Raw genomic sequence first — 18565 nt, forward strand, 5'->3', positions numbered from 1 at the left:
GGACTCCGGTTCCGGTTCGTGTTGGAATGGTTGCACAATTGCGAAATGATACGTCTGTCAGACCGGAATGGCTGTAGCGAATGAAGAAATGACCAGGCAGGGATCGGTAGGCACAAGGGTCCAGATTCCTGGTAGTGGGCACTGAGAAACTTAAACCACATAAACACAAGTAACAAAACTTAGAATGCGATACACTGTCAGGGGTTTTCTGCAACTGTACGAGTAGTGATAACACCAGCTGCATACGATAGAGGGTCTGTGCTGAGAGTTTGGGCTGCAAATTAGTGCAAGATATTTTGCTGAGAGGTGTCGACCATGGCAATCAGGAAAGTGCATAGAGTTGACAACAATAGCATAGCATCTTCCTGGGGGGTTTGACTGTAGTTTGGGCTTGGTCAATGCTTATATGATATCTCTTTCGTGCCCGCTGCAAGCTTTCGTCCCTGTTCTGGTAATGTAGTTTGTCGTGATTGGGATAACCTGGTCAGGACGACAATTTCAGAGGTTTTCTGTGAGTTGTCAACCAATAACATGAACGTCTCGAACTATCCCGAGCGGGACACATTGGCTGCGTTGTATATAATCCAATGTGACTAGCTATCCTCACTAGAGGACGTCATGCAAAACCCGAGCATCGGACGTAAGCTTCCTCATATTGTTTCATTTGTATCCTCTTTCAGGGACAGAATATCGCAGCCGTCAATCATGATAAACGCCATGCGCCTTATGCTAGCCAATATTTTGTGTTGAATTACATGACGATACAGCATCCATCGCTACCGCCCGATCCACCTCCAGATTGCGGGTTATAAGGGTCGTCTTTCTTGTCCACTTGTCCCCATACTGAAGGAACCATGTAGTCTCGTGTCTGATTGCAATATGTGATGAGGCTAATCATGTTAACTTGGCTTTGCTAAATAGGAGGAAGGATATAGTACCTGTTAGAAGCTTCTGCAACCTTTACCCTTGGTCGCTCTAGATCTTCCTTGAGTCGAGTGTTCAACTCTTGTAATCTTCGAAGCTTCAAATCTGCCATAGACTGCTTCTTGCTCCTGGCATCGCCCCCATCTTTTGCGGTGTATGCAGAAGGCATGATTGTTCAAATGAGCTAATGGTGGATATATAGTAAGAAAATTAAGTAGTAGGTTTGTCGAGTGAGAAGAGAATAAGTGGTGAGGGATCGATTCGGCCTCGGGCTGAAGAAGCTGCAGTACAATTGTCGCGCGTCGTGAATAGGGATATAGGGTGCTTCTTTGAGGTCGTCCTGAGTGAGATGTACAGGGAGGATGCACTGCTCCTGCGACGACCCTCAGCTTGCCGGCGCTGATATGGACAGTGATAAAAGAAATGAGTGACTGTCACCTAGGACAAGGTATTACTGTGTGAACCAGACTCGGAGAAGACTCAAGAGTGGTGGAGGAACTTGCGCGAGATTGCTCTAGGATGTCTCCATCGGACCAAACTATTCACAGGCTAAGCCGCTGGAAAATGGCTTGAAGTCTAGCCGCAGCCACGGGAGGGGCACGTTTGAATAGGGAGGAGAGCAAGCAATGTTGCCGTTTGCCCAATTGATCGAAAGCAGGGGTTAGGCATTCTGATTCTGTATCAAATGAATTCAATAGCTTCTACCAAAATCTTTGTATGCCCTGTCGTAGAAGTTATCCTTCCTTTATAACAAATCAGCCAGTTGACTTGTATGCTGCCTTTTACCATCATGGCTTTGGCAAGATTAAATGATCAGGAGTGAAAGGAAGAGCTGAGGGCCTCGTCGAGGCATTAATTTCTTGCTTGCTCTTTGCTAACTATCCTCCCTACGCTTGCGCCTACAAAGTCGAGCTCCGGCCTTGTCTGCATCAGATCTGTCTCACACTACATATGTCGCCATGAGTAAAAGAGCGATCATAATACTTTCCGTCGAAAACAGAGCACGAACGAGATATGTTACTTTCGCACGCGTGTGTAAAATATCACTATTGATCCCTTTTCGCATGCGATGAATTTAAATGACCGATTTGACTCCCATGTACGCACTCTCATCGGCAATATTATGCGACATCAACACAGGCAACGTTCTCCAATGTGCCAAGATTTTAGCGTAGCGTCATTCCTTCCTGCCAACTTCCGCACTTTATGCAGGTCAGTCATCTCGTCGCCAGAGCACCACTATCTTGTCGCAATTGCCTACAAGATCATCTTTGATCATCACGGCAAGAGTAGTCCCTCGACAAGATGCCTCCTCCGCCAACCATACGGCCTGAAAATGTGCTCAAACGAGCACAAGAATTAATTGCAGTCGACCAGTCTCAAGCCGCCCTCAACGTCCTCCACGAACATGTCACGTCAAAGCGCTCAAGGAGCACACCCATCGCCTCCTTGGAGCCGGTGATGCTCCAGTTCGTTGAATTGTGTGTCGAACTACGAAAAGGGAAATCGGCCAAGGACGGGTTGTACCAGTACAAGAACATTGCACAAAACACCAATGTCGGCACCATTGAACTCGTCCTCAAAAAATTCATCGAATTAGCCGAAGCCAAGGTTACAGAAGCCCAGCACAAAGCAGACCAAGTACAATCGAATCTCGATTCTGCTACAGTACAGACTGCTTCCAACATCGACGATCTCGAAGCCACCGAAACACCAGAAACCCTCCTCCTTGCTACCGTTTCGGGAGAACAATCCAAAGATCGAACTGATCGCGCTATCGTTACACCATGGCTCAAATTTCTGTGGGAGACGTATCGAACAGTGCTCGAGATCCTCAAGAACAACTCTCGTCTCGAGATCATGTATCAGACTACTGCTCACCAAGCCTTCGACTTCTGCATGCGCTATACACGAAAGACTGAATTTCGAAGACTTTGCGAACTCCTCAGAAATCATGTCTCCAACGCTCACAAATACAGTTCCCAGATGCATGCTATCAACCTCAGCGAGCCTGAGACTCTACAACGCCACCTTGAGACAAGATTTCGTCAATTGAATGTCGCCGATGAGTTGGAACTGTGGCAAGAGGCCTTCCGAAGTGTCGAGGACATCCACATGCTGATGACTCTGTCTAAGAGACCTGCAAAGAATATCATGATGGCCAACTACTACGAAAAGTTGACCAAGATCTTTCTTGTCAGTGACAACTTCCTCTTCCATGCTGCTGCCTATAACAGATACTACAACCTGATGAGACAGTCAGCTGTTGCTGTTCAGTCTGGCCAGGGAGTCAAGAGAGACAACCCGACTGTCACAGAAGAGGCTCTCACCAAATGTGCCTCCTTCGTAGTTTTGTCCGCATTGGCAATCCCGGTCATTAGCACTTCGCGATCTCGAGGTGCTTTGGTCGACATGGATGAGGCACGAAAGAACAAGAACACACGCCTCACCAACCTGCTCAGTATGCCGTCTGCCCCTACTAGAGCTCTTCTGTTCAAGGATATCCTGAGCAAAGGTCTTCTCAAACGAGCACGCCCTGAAATCCGAGAGCTGTACGATATCCTTGAAGTCGACTTCCATCCACTTTCGATTTGCAAGAAGATCTCCCCAATTCTTACACAGATCGGTCAGAACCCAGACATGGAGCGATACGTTGGACCACTCCAGCAAGTCATCCTGACTCGTTTGTTTCAACAGTTGTCCCAGGTGTACGAATCAGTCGATCTCAATTTCGTTAACAACCTCGCACAATTTCCTGAACCTTTCCAAGTCACCCCAGCCATGATTGAAAAGTTCATCATGAATGGTTGCAAGAAGGGCGACCTTGCCATCCGCCTCGACCATGTCTCCGGCATTCTCACTTTCGACAACGATGTCTTTTCTGCAAAAACACTGACTCCCACTGGCGGTGTTGCTTCAGCAGAAGCCGACACTCGCTCTGTACAGCGTCTCCAGAATACTCCTGCTGAAATTGCTCGATCTCAGTTGTCACGACTTGCCAAGGCTCTTCACGTCACTTGCACATATGTCGATCCGTCATATACTCAAGCACGTCTTGCCGCCCGTGATGCTGCCCTAGCAAGAGCCCAAGCTGGTGCTGAGGAAGAACACGAGGCCATCTTAGCCAGACGCTCGGTAATCGAGAAACGTAAGGAGGCAGCTTCAGATGCTATTGCCAGGAAGCAACGTGAGGAAGAGAATGCTCGAAGACTTCGACAACAACAACAGGTCGAGGCTGAGGCCAAGCGACTACGTGACGAGACTAAGCAACGCGAACTCAAACGTATGCGAGATGAGCAAGACCGAATTCGACGTCAAGAGGTCGAGAAGCAGCTCAATGAGCTTAAAGGAGGCATGAAGATTGACCTTGACGATATCAACATTGACGAGCTAGATTCAAATGCAATCCGCGGTATCAAGCTCAGACAACTCGAGAAAGACAAGTTGAAGAAGGACGCCATTGTCGCTACCACTGCCAAGCGCATCGATCATCTCGAGCGGGCTTTCCGACGCGAGGAGGTCAAGCACCTTGCTGACGATTACGACAAGCAAAAGGAACGTGACATGCAGGAGTATGAGCAGAGAAAGGAGATACTGCTGGAAGAAGCTCAGCTCAAGTTCAAGGAAAGCATTTCTCTCAAGCACCGACTTGGTCGGCTCGTTGACCAGTATGACGGCTTCAAATCTAACATCGCTGCACGTCGCCACAAAGAGTTCGAGAAACTTCGACAAAAAGCAGACCGAGAATTTGAGGACGAGAAGAAGAAGCGAATCAAGCAGTATCTTGCCGACAAGGAACGAAGTCAGCGAGAGCAGGAAGAGGCAGAGCGAAGAGAACAGGAGGATGCTGAAAGACTTGAACGAGAGGCTGCTGAGAAGGCCGCTGCTGAGGAGGAGAAGAGACAGCAGCTGGCCGAGCGTAAGGCGAAACAAGAGTCTGAGAGGGCCGAGGCTGCTGCTGCCGCCGCCAAGCAGGCACAACGTGAGGCCGAAGCTGAGGCTCGAAGACTCGCTCGCAAGAATGAAGCTCAACCCAGTCGCGCTACTCCCATCGAGCGTGTCAGAGAGGCAGCTCCAATGGAGGAGAGGACAACGTCATCCGAGGGTCGTCGACCTGTCGTCGCTGGTCTCAAGCCTGGTGGTTGGCGAGAGAGAGAGGCTGCAAGACAAGCTGGAGGTGCTACCACCGCCGCTGCTCCACCAGCCGAAGACACAGCCGGTCCTACACCTGCACCAGCCACTGGTCCTGCTGCCAGAAGCGGATATGTACCTCCTCACCTGCGACAAGCTGGTGGCGCAGTTCGTGATCTCCCCGACCGATCTGCTTCGCCTGCTAACGGTGCTGGTGGACGTACTATGGGTGGCTATAGGCCTCCAGGCATGCGAGAGGGACGACAAGATTCAAGAGACGCTCCTAGAGAGGGTGCCAGGGAGATTACTAGAGACCGAGAGATTACCAGGGATAGTGCCAAAGATGGCGATGCACCAGCTGTGAAGCCCTCCGGCAGAGGATATGTACCTCCACATTTGAGGAACCGACAGGGTTAGCTGGGATGGTGATCTAGCAGTTGTTGCGAGATGGAAAATGGTTGAGCTCGGAGAGTTGAATTTGACTTGAGGATGATCTCGGCGTGTAGCATAGCACACTGGTGACATCCTCACCTAGAATGTAAATTTTATCGAAATGCATGGCAGCCATGCTAGGCCAGCTTTTGCGACAGCAAGTCGTTGAAATAGAAGACCAATTTGATCTCCTCGTAAGTCTCGCATTTCATACCCTCGCACTACAAGTTCGAGCACAAACACGTGGGCTGTCAAGGTCCAGCTCCGATTCTCTGGCTGTGATTTCTAAGCAATTGACCCCTCCTACTAGTACCCAGGCTGATGCCCAGTAAACGCCTAGCAGTGATCGAAGCTAAGATCTGGGCGATCTCGCGGCTCTGCGAAGATCGTCGTCGCTGAGTTGTTTCTTCTGAGCATCTGCCACGCTCGAAAGCCAGACAAGGTCTACGCGAAGTATATTCGTCGTCGTCATCATCATCTCGATCACAGTACGATGTAACTGTACTCGAGTAACTACTTGCTGAAACGGCATAATGGGTTTCGTTAGGTACCTTCTTGGGGCTCCAGTAGCTACGCGGCCTCGATCCTCTTAATGCCTTGTTATCGCTGTTCTCGCGCATTGATCTTCGAGCGCTGTCTGTTTTGTTGTTTTCGAGTTCTTCGTGAAGAGGAGGAATGCGATTCTTATCTTTACTGCTTACAGTATAGGCACGGGGACGACAGATTGAGCGATGGATCTGCTATCTACCACACATTTATGATATTCCTCTTGAGCAAATCAGCAGCGCACACGGCCGAACGCATAGGCAATGACGACCCAGACTCCTTTGGGGCAAGCGGGGGCAACGCCAGGTACTCATCTAGCTTCTGCAGACCACCAGAAAAAGAACATACAAGGTACATCGCCTGATCCGAACGTAACGCAAATAGAGCGACGATCCGACCTCTCCCTATTCTACCGTTTCTTGCGCACCTTCATTCTTCGACCTTTGCGACCACGGCTGGTCGGCCTGAAGGGACCTTTACCACAAGGAAGCCCACCACTCGAGAAACGTCCATCTAGTCATTATGGCGTGCATATCAAAGAATGGACAATCAGAATCACGTCCCGTACGCATACGCCCCTGACGCAAGGCCAGGGTCCAGAGGGCTCCCAATTTCAGGAGCTTTACCTGTACGATTTCGAGCCGGCGCGAGACCACAGTCAGATAGACAGAGAGGGTGCGAAGAAAGAGTACAGACACACAGTATACTATTTCTCTGGCGGAGGCTTCTGCTCCCCGGCCGGCTCTGAACATTGGAAGCTATGCGCTCGTATGGCTAAGAATTTGGCTGGAGAAGGGGTTCGGATAGTGTTGGTTTCGTACCCTCTTGCTCCGAACTCGCCTGCGAAGGATTCGTTGCCTCTGCTGCGGAACTGGCTTCTGCAAGCACTGGAGGAAGCTGGTGAAAATGCTCGTGCTAACGAGACCATAACACTGATGGGCGACAGTGCAGGTGGTAATATCGCGCTTTCGCTAGGCTTTTGGTGGAGTGAGCAACTCAAAATTGCAACTACCGAGTTTGAGGGACAGGGCACGAAGCTCGATTCTGGCGCTGTTGCACGTCTGGACGCTGTGAAGCGATTGAAGAGTGTGGTACATATATCTCCACCAACCGACTTCCGCAATACCAATCCTGAAATTGTCCGAGTCAATAAAATAGATCCGGTGTTGACCACAGATATCACCAATTCAGCTGCAGACAGGTGGACTAAGGGCTGGCAGTGGGCTAAAGGTACTGCGAAAGCAGACCCGATATTGTCGGCTGCTCTGACCGAGCATGAAGCATGGGTTGCGCTTAGGCAGAGTAAGCTGCGTGTTGATGGACTTTTTGGGACGGCAGATGTGCTTGCGCCGGATTGCGAGGTGTTCATGCAAGCCTGCAAAAAGGCTGGTATTCCCGGGAAATGGTTAGTATGGGAAGGTCAGATGCACTGCTTCCCTCTAACACAATGTTATGGTGTACCGGAAGGTAAGGAAGGCCATAGGTGGCTCTGCGACCGGGTAAAAGAGGTTCTTTGACCCAATCCTTGATGAGGTAGCGTGCTCGTCTGCTTCTTGCGTCATCTCCACCTTGCGACCGCGAGAAACAAGACCCTTATGCAAACTTGTCTTTTTGTGGCCAGTGAACTGATTGAATGTAACCAGCCCATGCACCCGGAGTTCAAGTTCTTATCTCCCGGCAACGGTCGACATTGTTTCAGGGCAACAAGATCTTTGTGTTTCGATTTGTGATGATTGTCTGAGACAACGACAATCAGATAGAGAGTGTAAACAATGGCCCAACATCCAGGGTCGAGTATCTCAAGCTCGGTACAAGGAACTGACTCTATATGAGAAGAGGACGATCCGCTTTTGTCCTGCGGCTGCAATTCTGCTTCTTTGTACCGATTATGGGCAATTTTTGCAGCAAAGTGATGCTTGGATATGTTAGGCGGCCACGAAGGAATGCAACAGACTCTCGCGTGGCCTTGTTACGCGACACCAGACTCAAGACGATCGATGACGGAAAGATCAAAATCGAGGCAGAATATCGCTCGAAGTTGATCGTAGCAGCAGTTTTTACTTCGTCTGCAGAACATGGAATGCTCGACATGCAGGTGCTCCGACAGCATGCTCAACATCTGAGAAGTCAAACGTTTCTCCTCGGTTTGGAGTTGGACAAACAGTTGGGCGCGGTCGGGTCAGGATATGGTGGCGAACCAAAGCCCCGTTGTTTTCGGCTGCAATATTTGTTCGATGATATACAGAGGCTTCGGTATGTTTATGACGTGCTTTTTCAGCTCTATGGACAGAAGGATCCTGAGGATATATTTCCTTGGTTGGTCCGACCCGAAGACTGAAAGCGCCTCGAATTGAAAACTCTGGCGGAAATCTTCTCGAAGTCGAGTTTGTGCTACAACCCCCAATTGCAAGAAGGATTTGATGTGCGTCTTCGCAAAATTCAGTTGCGTGACTTTCTGGGAGGCGAAGCAAGCTCAATCATGGAGTGATCCACACTTGTGGATCTGGCCTTGAGAAGGTGCTTGCTTGAGGACGAACACGATTTCGAGGTTCGATGTCAATCTATCGGCTCTCATGTAAAGAACATCAGTAGATAAGTGGAGTAGAAGACAACTTCGACCAGATCATGTCAAGTACTTCCCAGGATTTGTTCGTCATTTGTATATTTGCAATCCTTCCGGTGGACGTTCAGAGCTCGGGGTCTGTGTGCAATTCGTTTGTCTTGAATTGTTTTAGTTTCAGGTCTTCGATTGTGTTGGCCATGTAGACTGCGATGTTCGAAAAGGCGAATTCAATCACTCGGCGTTGTCGGGATAGTGGTCGGGTGATCTCGATCCCACCATCCAATCCTCCATGGCTAGCCATTCACTCCATGATTTGTCAGCTTGTTGGAGTTCTTCATCATGAGGCATCGTCAGAGGTCTCAAAAAGGGCACCGTCTCTAGAGGTAGCATATCATAATCCCTTTTGACGTTTGCCCAGCCACCACTTTTAGCAGAAAACAGGTAGTTACGTCGTTCGGTCTCCCGTTGTGGTCCAACACCTTGTTGCCAGTCGTTCCCAAAAAAGCCGTGCATGATCTGCGCGACATCCATACCAGTACATACCAGACGTCGAATGTATGGGATTAGAGAGACTGACACATCCGCGATCTCGCGAGGAGTAGTTCCCAGTTTTAGGGAGCTGATTTCGTCCAACCTTTCCTTAGCCGATCGTGCGCCTCGGCAGGTGTAGATGGGAGGTTGACGCTGATAAGGCAATAGAATATTGATGAATGCCGCAAATGCTTGGACGAGAAAATCATGCTGGGCGTGGTCAACAAAATATCTTTGGCAGGACTGGTATTTCGGGTACCAGGCTAGCATATCAAATTGGAGGCCTGCTGCAGTCTGGGACTGCTGGTGACGCTGCTGCGGTTGCGGTTGCGGTCGCTGCTTGTTCTTTGAGCTACTGCCTTTCTCCATGTTAATACTGGGCATTCTAGCAGGCGTGCGTCCCGAGAAGGACTTAGCGTCGCTTGAAGAGGATGAAGTTGCCATGTCCATGGTTGCATGGTATAGTTTGTAGTTGCCAGCTAGTGCAAGAATGTTCTTGCCCTTTTAACCAACCCAAACCTCAAAGAAAGACCAGATGTGCTTTTTGTTCTTTCCGTCTTCGGTATATCGATGCATGGAATCCAATGCTCATGTTCACTTATGAATTTCTGGTTGCGAATCTCAGCAAATTTTCTTGGCGTCGAATATCAGATCATCTTTCCAGTTGCGAGTCTTCTGTTGTACGATGTCTCAGCACTGGCACAACATCGAACACGAAAAAAGGTGGTAGTGATTCGATCAGGAGCTCATTGTGCAAGGTGGACAATGTTTACGGAGCATTTGTTTTCTAATCCTTGACCGGCACTTTGCCGTTGCTCCACGTGTCTCAAGGTACGTCAGGTCGGCAGCTTCCCTACTTGGACCCCATGTCTCTGGGCTTCCTTCCGCAAGGTTCATAACAGCCTCAAATTCCGGCTGGGAGAAATGATTTATGATAAAAGCAACGAGTTTGTACCATGTCTACATATTTCGCTTGTGCGTCGCTCGCCATCGTCCCACGCTCGTATGTACTTGGAAGAGTTCGCTTCTCTCACTCATGCACGTTCAGTAGCACTAAAGTGCGCTGAACGGTTTGCATGCAGCTTGCACCCTGAGTACCAATCACAATGGCAAGAATCCGGAAAATCTACCGAAGTGAGGGTGCATGTAGCCAACTCAAACACGTGTACAGGACGCTAACAACACCCTCTGTGCAACATCACGCAAGAAAGACAGCTGCTCTCTGGAGCCTCAATGTGATCCGCAATGGGCCTAGTCGATGTGGCAGGTCACGTCCGCATGCTTCGACGCTCCAACGGTCTCGTATCGGCACTCAAAATCGCACCTGGAACTACCAGTCTGCTCGAGTGACACCACGGACCTCTCAGCCTTCTGTACAACCGCAGCTCGGGGTGTACTGATGTCGTGTGCTGGTACCTATCTACAGAGGCATAACCGAGTATACAGTACATATTCGAAGGTCCTCCGAGTCTCCGACACAATTTCGGTCGGCGGGTTTCCTGGCTTGGCAGCGTACTTGCACCAAACACTTCTCGCGTTTGTGCTGAGTTTATGCTTACGAAACTTTACCTGGTGATATGCAGACCGTTCATCAAAAGTTGGGTCTTCAGGGTTGGAAGACCCCCATATGCAAGTTTAGCTGACTACTTCACGAACGTACCGTATTTTCTTCCTAAGGACGTTTTTCAATTGCTGAAAGGGCACTGTAAAACGCCAGTAAGTCGTGGTGCATTATGGACCCTTGACGAACGTGACTTGCCTAGAGTGAAGCTTCTCACTGCTTGACACAGTTTGTACCGCACTGTACGAGTACAAGTAACATGACCTCGCTAGCAAACAGTGTTCGCGAATTGCAAATCTTTCTTACGTATCATACGACATAGAACACAAGGACGCTGAAGATGACAGTGATCCTGGCGTAATGCAGGTGGCTCGAAATGGCCAACTGCACAGAAGATCCTTAAATGCCATCGGTCGATCACTGAAGATGAGCACAGAGACCCTTCGTGAGCCTTCTGAAAGAAATCGTCAATTCCTGCTTGTATCACGAGAGAAGCAAGCTGGAATTGAGGTACGAATTACAACCAACTAAATGCCACCAAATCCAGACGTGAAGAGATCTCTGCCTCCTGAATATCTGCTAAGGCATGGGACGAACTCACTGGTAACGTACTCGATCATTTCCTCCTAATACTTATTGTGTTCTGTAAGCGTGTAGAATACCAAGTGGTCGTGGTCTGCTCAGGCTTCGTGGACGTGTAGTCGTGCTACAAGTAATGCCAACTTTCAATGACTTTCAACAACTTTCACCAACTCTTATCACCTTCAACTATATTTTATCAACTTTTGCCAACTCTTGTTAGCTCTCATCAAGAGTATTATTCAAAAGTTATCCACAATATGCTACGCGGTCGGAAGAGGCACACGTGTTTAGAATCACATATACAATTCTGCTGTCTTTGCATGAAATTTCCTAATCCCTATCTATATCTTACCTGTCGTGGCGGTGCCGCTTTATCTAAACAGAACACACCATTGCCCGGGTCGCTGGGTCCAAAGGGCGTAACGTAATGGTTAGGCTCTTTGTCCAGACCTCTTGCATTATTTGCTACGTGCATCTCGATATACTTGCCGGGATTCTCTGTCTCTCTCAATTTGAGGAAGTACATCATCAAATCCTTTGTGACATAAAAGTCACCCTTGCCATGCTCATTTTGATACGTTGTCGTGATGTCGTTTGTGATGGTTTTGTAATTCGGGTGATCGCCTTCTGACCGAGTACTTCGAAGAATGACTTTCGTTACGTTTGTGCCTTCTGTTTTTGAACCAGCTGTTTGCACGAAGTAGAGATGTTCACCCCAGATGTTCCACTGGCCTTTGCTGGCCTTTTCGACGAGGAATGGTGTTGTGGTGAATAGTGTTTGTTTTTGGAATGCTGACTTGAATGACCAGCGGCTTAACTCTACCGTTGCCGATTCTGTGTTGCGATCGCGAATGAAATATAGGTCGTTGTTAGAGAATGTGAAATACCCGTCAGCAGCATCGGAGAGTCTTAACGGAATACTGATCAATGCGATATCCGTCTCGCGGTAGTCTTTCGATTTTGGATAACGGGCAATCTCAACGTTGCCTGATGCAGTCTTCTTGGTCTTGATGTAGTAGAGGTCCTGACCATAGATGAGAACGTGCCCTGCCATCATCTCGTCAAAGGAGAGTGCACAGTAATTTCTTGGAATCACATGTGTGTAACCGGATTCTGCTGTACAGCAGAAGATCTCCATCTGGCCAGAGTCGGAGTTCATTGTTTTGATGTAGTAGAGATCATTCTCTGGTTGTCCCCACTGTTCTAGAGATCAGTAGCGGTCTTCAAAGACGGAAGATAAAGAAATAGGCTGCGCAAACCTTTGCCATAGCGTCGCCCAGCGCCTGGCAACCATCCACAAAAGCCTTTGCAGCTGAGATCGCTGAAGAGGCCATATCGAGAACTATGAGAGTGAGAGTGGTTGGAGGAATGCCTATTGGACAGTGATCATGTGGTGGCAGTAGAAGTAGAACACCATAAACGCAGGAAGTGAACGAACTACGATTCGTTCTGGAAATATATCAGTCCAGGCGACCCAGCCACCTGATAGATATGAGCTGAACCATTTTCAGCTGCACGAAGCCAGTCTGGCCAAGACTACCTTGGCAGAAATTCGAGAGCGCTCGGCGAAGCATTGTCTCGTTTTGCGTCAACGAACATAAACGGCGATTTTAACATCGTGCTATCTGTAAGAAAATGAGCTGTTGGTCAACTAATGCGAGGGACGAAAACGTATAGAGGGGGCTTCCGAAGTGAAGCCGGCATATCGTGTTCCAGCTTCGGGAACCCCAGATTCGATGAGTCGCTCCTTCCCCGCAGAACCAGAAATCGCTGCTGGTTTTGATAACCATCGCGACTGAGCTGGGTAATTTTTTACATGTGCCCGAGGCATACGAGAAGAGTCCTCCGCTGTTGCAAATCCCCTCACGATCACGATGGGGATGATAGAGGTACTGTTCGTGACGGGATGTCAACGCATTGTAACCTGCAAGTAGGCCTCTCATACCGCTCCTTCAAGCACGTCAAGAACTTCGGTTGAACACCTCTACAGAGATGCCTGAGTACGCCTACGTAACAGGTGGCGCTTCTGGACTCGGAGCTGCGACAGCTCGTATGCTCGCGAAAAAGGGCATCAAAGTCTTCATTGCGGATCGCGACGAGGAAAATGGACGAAAGGTCGCCGATGAGATCGGTGGACAATTCGCAAAGGTCGATCTAGCTGACTGGAACTCTCAAGTCAAGGCCTTCACACAAGCCGTCTCTGCCTTCAACCGCATCGATCATGTCTTTGGTATTGGTGGCATCGGAGAGAGAAGATGGTTGCCGAATAACTCTACGAGCACGAGTGGGCACGAGTTCGAGAAACCAGATCTGAGTGTCCTTGATATCGATCTTACAGGTGTCATGTATACGACTGCTCTTGCTGTTCAGCAGGCTAGACGGCAGGATGTTGGACCTAATGGTTTCAGATGCAAGAGTGAGTGCGCCTATCGAACTGGGCTGGGTTAAGAGAAGCTAATTGAGGCATAGTCGGAGTGATCGCATCAGTCTGTGGTTACTATGTGAGTTCCCCTAAACATCCAGTAGCGTCTTTTCAAAGGACAACTTACATGTCCACCATTTCAACCTCTGCTAACACTTTCTAAGTGCTGCCCAACACTTCCAGTCTACACAGCAGCCAAACACGGCGTAGTAGGCTTTGTCAGATCTTACGGCAAATACCTGCCCACCGAGAAGATTACATTGAACGCAGTTACCCCGAACGTAATCCGAACAAACATCTCAGCACCTGCCTTTTATGACAAACTCGAGAAGGAGGGCTTACTGACACCTATCGAGGGAGTAGTAGACGCCTTCGAAAGCCTTCTCGGCGACAACCCGACAAGTGGAGAGTGCCTTGAGAGTGGACCGAATTATGCAAAGGGGCAAGGAATGGTCAAGCCAAAATTTGCAGAATTCGTCGATAAGGAATCGAAGGTGGTTTTTGACATGTTGTATGACAGGGCATTACCTCTTCAGCTTCCTGGATAGTGCACAGTTCATGGTTAGGACCAGGGCTTGGAAATCCTGTGGGAAAATATGATCTTTAGCTATATGCTTTTGCATACAAGCGACTTATCCAAGCACCTGATACCCTGGCTTGAGCATACTAAAATTCCGTAACGCTGTTCATTCTTCAATCATCACTCATCTCCAACCACAAGGTGCTTGTTTTCGCCCATGCTTGTGCTCTAACCCAAGTCAGGGCTTGTTCCCTTCCCTACAACTTCGCCTTCGCCTCCTTCCCATTCCTCTCTTGCCACTCCTTCTCAAAAGCATTCACACCCGCACTCGCAACTTCTACATCCTGATCCGGTGTCCCAGTACTACACCCCACCGCACCCACAACCTGCCCATTAACCACAATCGGTATCCCCCCAGCCACATACATAAACTTTCCCCCATTACTACTATTCAGCCCAAACGCCTTTCCACCTGGCCAGACATTCTCCTTGTACACGCTCGTAGGCGCTTTGTGTCCCGCGGCTGTGAAAGCTTTGTTTATTGCGATATCGATGGATGTCAGTTTTGCGTTGGGGAGGCGCTCGAAGTGCAGAAGGTGGAGGGTGCTGTCGACGATGGCGATGTTCATTGGGACTCTGATTTCTGCGGATTTGGCGGCGCAGGCAGCGGAGATGAGTTTTGCGGCGGCGTGGCTGAGTTGGGGGGAGACGTTGATGAGTGGGAGGGGTTGTTTGGTTGACGACATGTTTATTTGGATATGTCGTGACCAACCTGTAAGTATTGAGCTGGTATCTACGTGAATTGGACGACCTCAGTAGGTCGTTCTGAGCTCGATCCTGGTCGCTATTTCGGGTGTAGGGGACAAATGATGAGCTTCTCTGAGTATGTAGATATGATTGTGAGCTGTTATTAGAACTACGATTTCTCAAATAAGACTGCTTGTTAGCTGCTTGCTATACACCAGTAGAGACGCGAGAAGAGATTCGAAGCTTCACGATGTGCATCTTCCTCATTACTTTGCATATACTTCTGCTGCACCGATGGAAGACCAGCGGTCGACGTCAGCACAGAAGGCCGTTGGAGAAGTTACCGAGGAAGACTACTAGGGGGGAACTTTAAATATTCTTGCGCAATCATATACGGGAGAGTAAGGAGACACTCTGCGAGACATAATCCAACAGCACTACGTGTATTCTTACCAGACGCGAGCTTGACAGAGACCGTTGAAGTCCATGGTGCTATAATGATGTTGCTAGATCTCACTGGCTCAGGACATGGATTTCAAGGAGGACGGATATAAGAGGCCTGGAGCTGGGAGAGAGCCTGGATGTGCAGATCAGTGAGAACGCGTCGTAGATGATCTCTCCAAATCGAGTGTTAGCTCACGTTTGGATATTCAGCCGGAGAGTGCTTCTCGCAGCTGAAGCAATGGACATCCTGTTGGTCTAGGATCCGTCTCACTAGACAATAAGCAAGTCGCGCATTTCTGCGCCAGCAACCCACTTCTCAGCCACTGCAGGTTCAAGACTGATGAACACCAATCCAAGTCTTTGGTATACCTCTGGTCGAGACTTCAAACGACCAAGGACCAGGAGCGCATATTCATCATAGGATTGGCAGAGCTCTGTTTCCTCCACGTGAGGTCTCTCGATGACAAGTACACAGGTGACCGTCACTTGAGAGCGCTGCTGACTGGGATCTGCTGGTTTTGATGAACGATTGACCGAAATCACTGATTCCTCGTCACCATTCGTAGGTGCTAAATTAACGGCGACCAGTGGAGTGTCAGGGTACCAAGCCAGATCATGATGGCAGCTTCCGACTTCTATCTTTGATTCGACTCCGTCCAGAATCAGACTCAGTGGACGTGTTAAGCCTTCCAAGCGCAAATATCCATCGTTGACGACTCCAAAAGGATTCGAGCCCTTGACCGAGGTGTTCGCCTCCAGGACTTTCACAGTAGGGCTGCTGTACATCGGTCCACCAAATTCGTTTTGTCTGTGAAGAGCTGGATACACGACCGGCTTGTTGAGTGACACCCAGGAAAAGGACGGAGACATATAATTCGATGGAGCTGGCCGTTTCGAATTTGAGCGCACATACCAAATTAGACTCATTGGCATATCGCCGCTCCACAAACCGGCGATATACTCGTCCTGGAGGTAATCTTTGACACGACTGGCGAGTCCAGATAGCGCTGGCAGCCTGTCCTTAACATAGGTAATACGCTTTGCTGTATAGAGAGGAACAATGACCAATCTCCATTCGGCGTAGGTACATTCAGCTGAATGCAGTTGTGCAAACGGCCGAGTATGTACGTCGATTTCATAGGACTGTCTGAAGAAGCTGAAACCAATGGTCATGGCCTGGAACGTTGGATAGTCACCGGCTAAATCTGACTGCTTGATGCCGCGATAAGATGTAAATTGTCGGCTTTGATGATCAGATTGGTCAAAGTGGCGAACACGGGCGCGTCCTGAATTAGTTGAAGAGGCCATTCCGCATTCACACATTAGTTTAGAATTGCACTCCCACAACATCTCACTTGTATGGATGTAGACAACTCTACGTGCAAGTACAGTTTCTTGCATAACCCAAGCTCGACGGTCTACTTGGCTGTCGAGCATGACAGACTTGGCTCTCACTTTCCAAAGGCCCGAAGGATGGGGCATCGTATGGTTCACCATGACTTCATGGACACCACTGCCTTCAAGAGCCTCCAACGGGATACCCTGGTACCTCTTTGGACGTTCATGAAGGAAGCCCTTCGCATCACTGTCCGCTGAGGCGGCCACAAGCACAAAATATGCATTAGCGTAGATGGAAGCCATCTTGGAGGACTGAATTTCCCAATCACTAGTGCTATCTTGGATGATGCACAGACTGTCAATCCAGATATAATTGATGCCGAGCTTGTGAGCACAGTGAATGGCATCCTTGAAGGTTTGTGGTAGGCTTTCAAGGTCGATCTCTTGCTTCATATGCTCGATGTTGGCCAGATCCGTAGTCACGATTGGTATAGTGCCCCAACAGTGGCTCAAAGCAATGTATCGACCTACTTCTCCATTAGTCTCGCGCAGGGCCAAGGTGACCGAGCCCAAGCCTTCACTATCAACACTGATCTCGATGACTCGTTGTGGTAAGCCTGCGCTTGCATCTCTCTTGCAATCAGGGTGGGCGTGGCTCTCTTCGCACAGCTTCGCCCATTCTTGAATCTTCTGGAAGCAAGTCTCTGAGTTGAAGTGGTTCGAAAAGCTGCGGGCTTGCCCCAAGGTGTTCCATGGTGGCTTTGAGTCTGGACCAGCCCGGAAGTAGAGGGTCCACATGTCTTGCAGTCGATCATTGATTCCAGACAAGTCGGCAATCCTGAAATGATCTCTGTTGATCACCACTTGTATTCTTCCATCCTCAGAAACCAAGTCAGGCCGAGCAGCAAGTATTCCGCGGTAAATTATAGAACAGAGGTCACAACCACGAGCGGCAGATGCACAGAAGTCAGACACATAGATTGGATAATTGGACATCCAAGAAATTTGTTTTCTGTTCCGCTCCAGCCTCGTGGACAATGAGTTCATAGGATCAAACTTCGCTGGCCGATGATCTAGGCACGTCGGACAGCAGTCCTTGGATACCTGGGTATAACGCTTGGCTGAAAGTTCAGGTGGTATATCGCTCAACCGCTGCTGCTGCATCAATGACCACAGGTCAATCCGCTCAAAGACATGGCTGGGATGCTCTGTAGCTGCACTCTTTATGCAAATGTCACAAAGGTCGTAGTCGGCACATTGAATGCACTTGTGATAGACTGCAGCTGTTTGTGCCTCGCAACCATTACATACGTGCGGACGACGACTGTTGCCGAGTTCGTCCAAGTCGATGTAGTGGAGCTCTGATCCAATTTCAAGCTGCCCTTCGCCCTCGCGAACGCTTGCCATTCGGTCTGCGGGAGAATCCTGCGTCCTAGATGCAGCGTTTCAACTTCAGTACCCATCCACCAAGTTGTGTGTCAACTGAGATTGATCAGGAAGGCCAAACGGTCAAGGCAGCCGACATAGGATACTTTGCAAGCGTGTTTCGTCACGCGCTGCAAAGGTATAACATTACCTGCCAAATGCTGTTTGTTCATAAGGCCCTTCTCCTTCTCCGCAGAATTGCAATCAAGCCTCATGTATTCAATGAGGGTTCCACGCTCGAGATAGGGATATTTCTGTGCGAAACTAAAGCCCGTGCCTCAAAATGCTGATAGGCTTATTAATAAATAGGATTTTTGGAAGCGACTAGTTATAGGCTGAGCGCCAGGACCGTACTAATTGAGTAGCTCAAGCACATAGTAGTCCCACGCCGGTATTTGG

General features: G+C 49.1%; 7 protein-coding genes across 7 annotated transcripts; 3 read left to right on the forward strand and 4 right to left on the reverse strand.

The window, feature by feature from the left end:
* Positions 1–751: 751 nt before the first annotated feature.
* GNG1 (Guanine nucleotide-binding protein subunit gamma) lies at positions 752–1093 on the reverse strand (the record flags this gene model as incomplete). The annotated part of the gene is made up of 2 exons (XM_064899283.1): positions 752–890; positions 939–1093. 2 exons carry the CDS (start codon positions 1091–1093, stop codon positions 752–754), a joined length of 294 nt encoding a protein of 97 aa, XP_064755240.1.
* Positions 1094–2229: 1136 nt separating this feature from the next.
* TIF32 (eukaryotic translation initiation factor 3 subunit A) lies at positions 2230–5472 on the forward strand (the record flags this gene model as incomplete). The annotated part of the gene is made up of 1 exon (XM_064899284.1): positions 2230–5472. The coding sequence occupies one exon, from the start codon at positions 2230–2232 to the stop codon at positions 5470–5472; it is 3243 nt and encodes a 1080-aa protein (XP_064755241.1).
* An 824-nt stretch (positions 5473–6296) lies between these two features.
* LTR64_004942 (uncharacterized protein) lies at positions 6297–7550 on the forward strand (the record flags this gene model as incomplete). The annotated part of the gene is made up of 1 exon (XM_064899285.1): positions 6297–7550. One exon carries the CDS (start codon positions 6297–6299, stop codon positions 7548–7550), a length of 1254 nt encoding a protein of 417 aa, XP_064755242.1.
* Positions 7551–8827: 1277 nt separating this feature from the next.
* LTR64_004943 (uncharacterized protein) lies at positions 8828–9577 on the reverse strand (the record flags this gene model as incomplete). Its single annotated transcript, XM_064899286.1, has 2 exons — positions 8828–9112; positions 9140–9577. The coding sequence occupies 2 exons, from the start codon at positions 9575–9577 to the stop codon at positions 8828–8830; spliced, it is 723 nt and encodes a 240-aa protein (XP_064755243.1).
* A 2030-nt stretch (positions 9578–11607) lies between these two features.
* LTR64_004944 (uncharacterized protein) lies at positions 11608–12604 on the reverse strand (the record flags this gene model as incomplete). Its single annotated transcript, XM_064899287.1, has 2 exons — positions 11608–12468; positions 12530–12604. 2 exons carry the CDS (start codon positions 12602–12604, stop codon positions 11608–11610), a joined length of 936 nt encoding a protein of 311 aa, XP_064755244.1.
* Positions 12605–13262: 658 nt separating this feature from the next.
* On the forward strand, positions 13263–14240 carry LTR64_004945 (uncharacterized protein; the record flags this gene model as incomplete). Its single annotated transcript, XM_064899288.1, has 2 exons — positions 13263–13686; positions 13876–14240. The coding sequence occupies 2 exons, from the start codon at positions 13263–13265 to the stop codon at positions 14238–14240; spliced, it is 789 nt and encodes a 262-aa protein (XP_064755245.1).
* A 1433-nt stretch (positions 14241–15673) lies between these two features.
* On the reverse strand, positions 15674–17539 carry LTR64_004946 (uncharacterized protein; the record flags this gene model as incomplete). Its single annotated transcript, XM_064899289.1, has 2 exons — positions 15674–16689; positions 16759–17539. 2 exons carry the CDS (start codon positions 17537–17539, stop codon positions 15674–15676), a joined length of 1797 nt encoding a protein of 598 aa, XP_064755246.1.
* Between the last annotated feature and the right edge of the window lie 1026 nt (positions 17540–18565).

This window comes from Lithohypha guttulata (assembly GCF_036872675.1).
Source record: "Lithohypha guttulata strain CCFEE 5908 chromosome Unknown scaffold_3, whole genome shotgun sequence".
In the NCBI taxonomy this organism is placed as follows: Eukaryota; Fungi; Ascomycota; class Eurotiomycetes; order Chaetothyriales; family Trichomeriaceae; genus Lithohypha; species Lithohypha guttulata.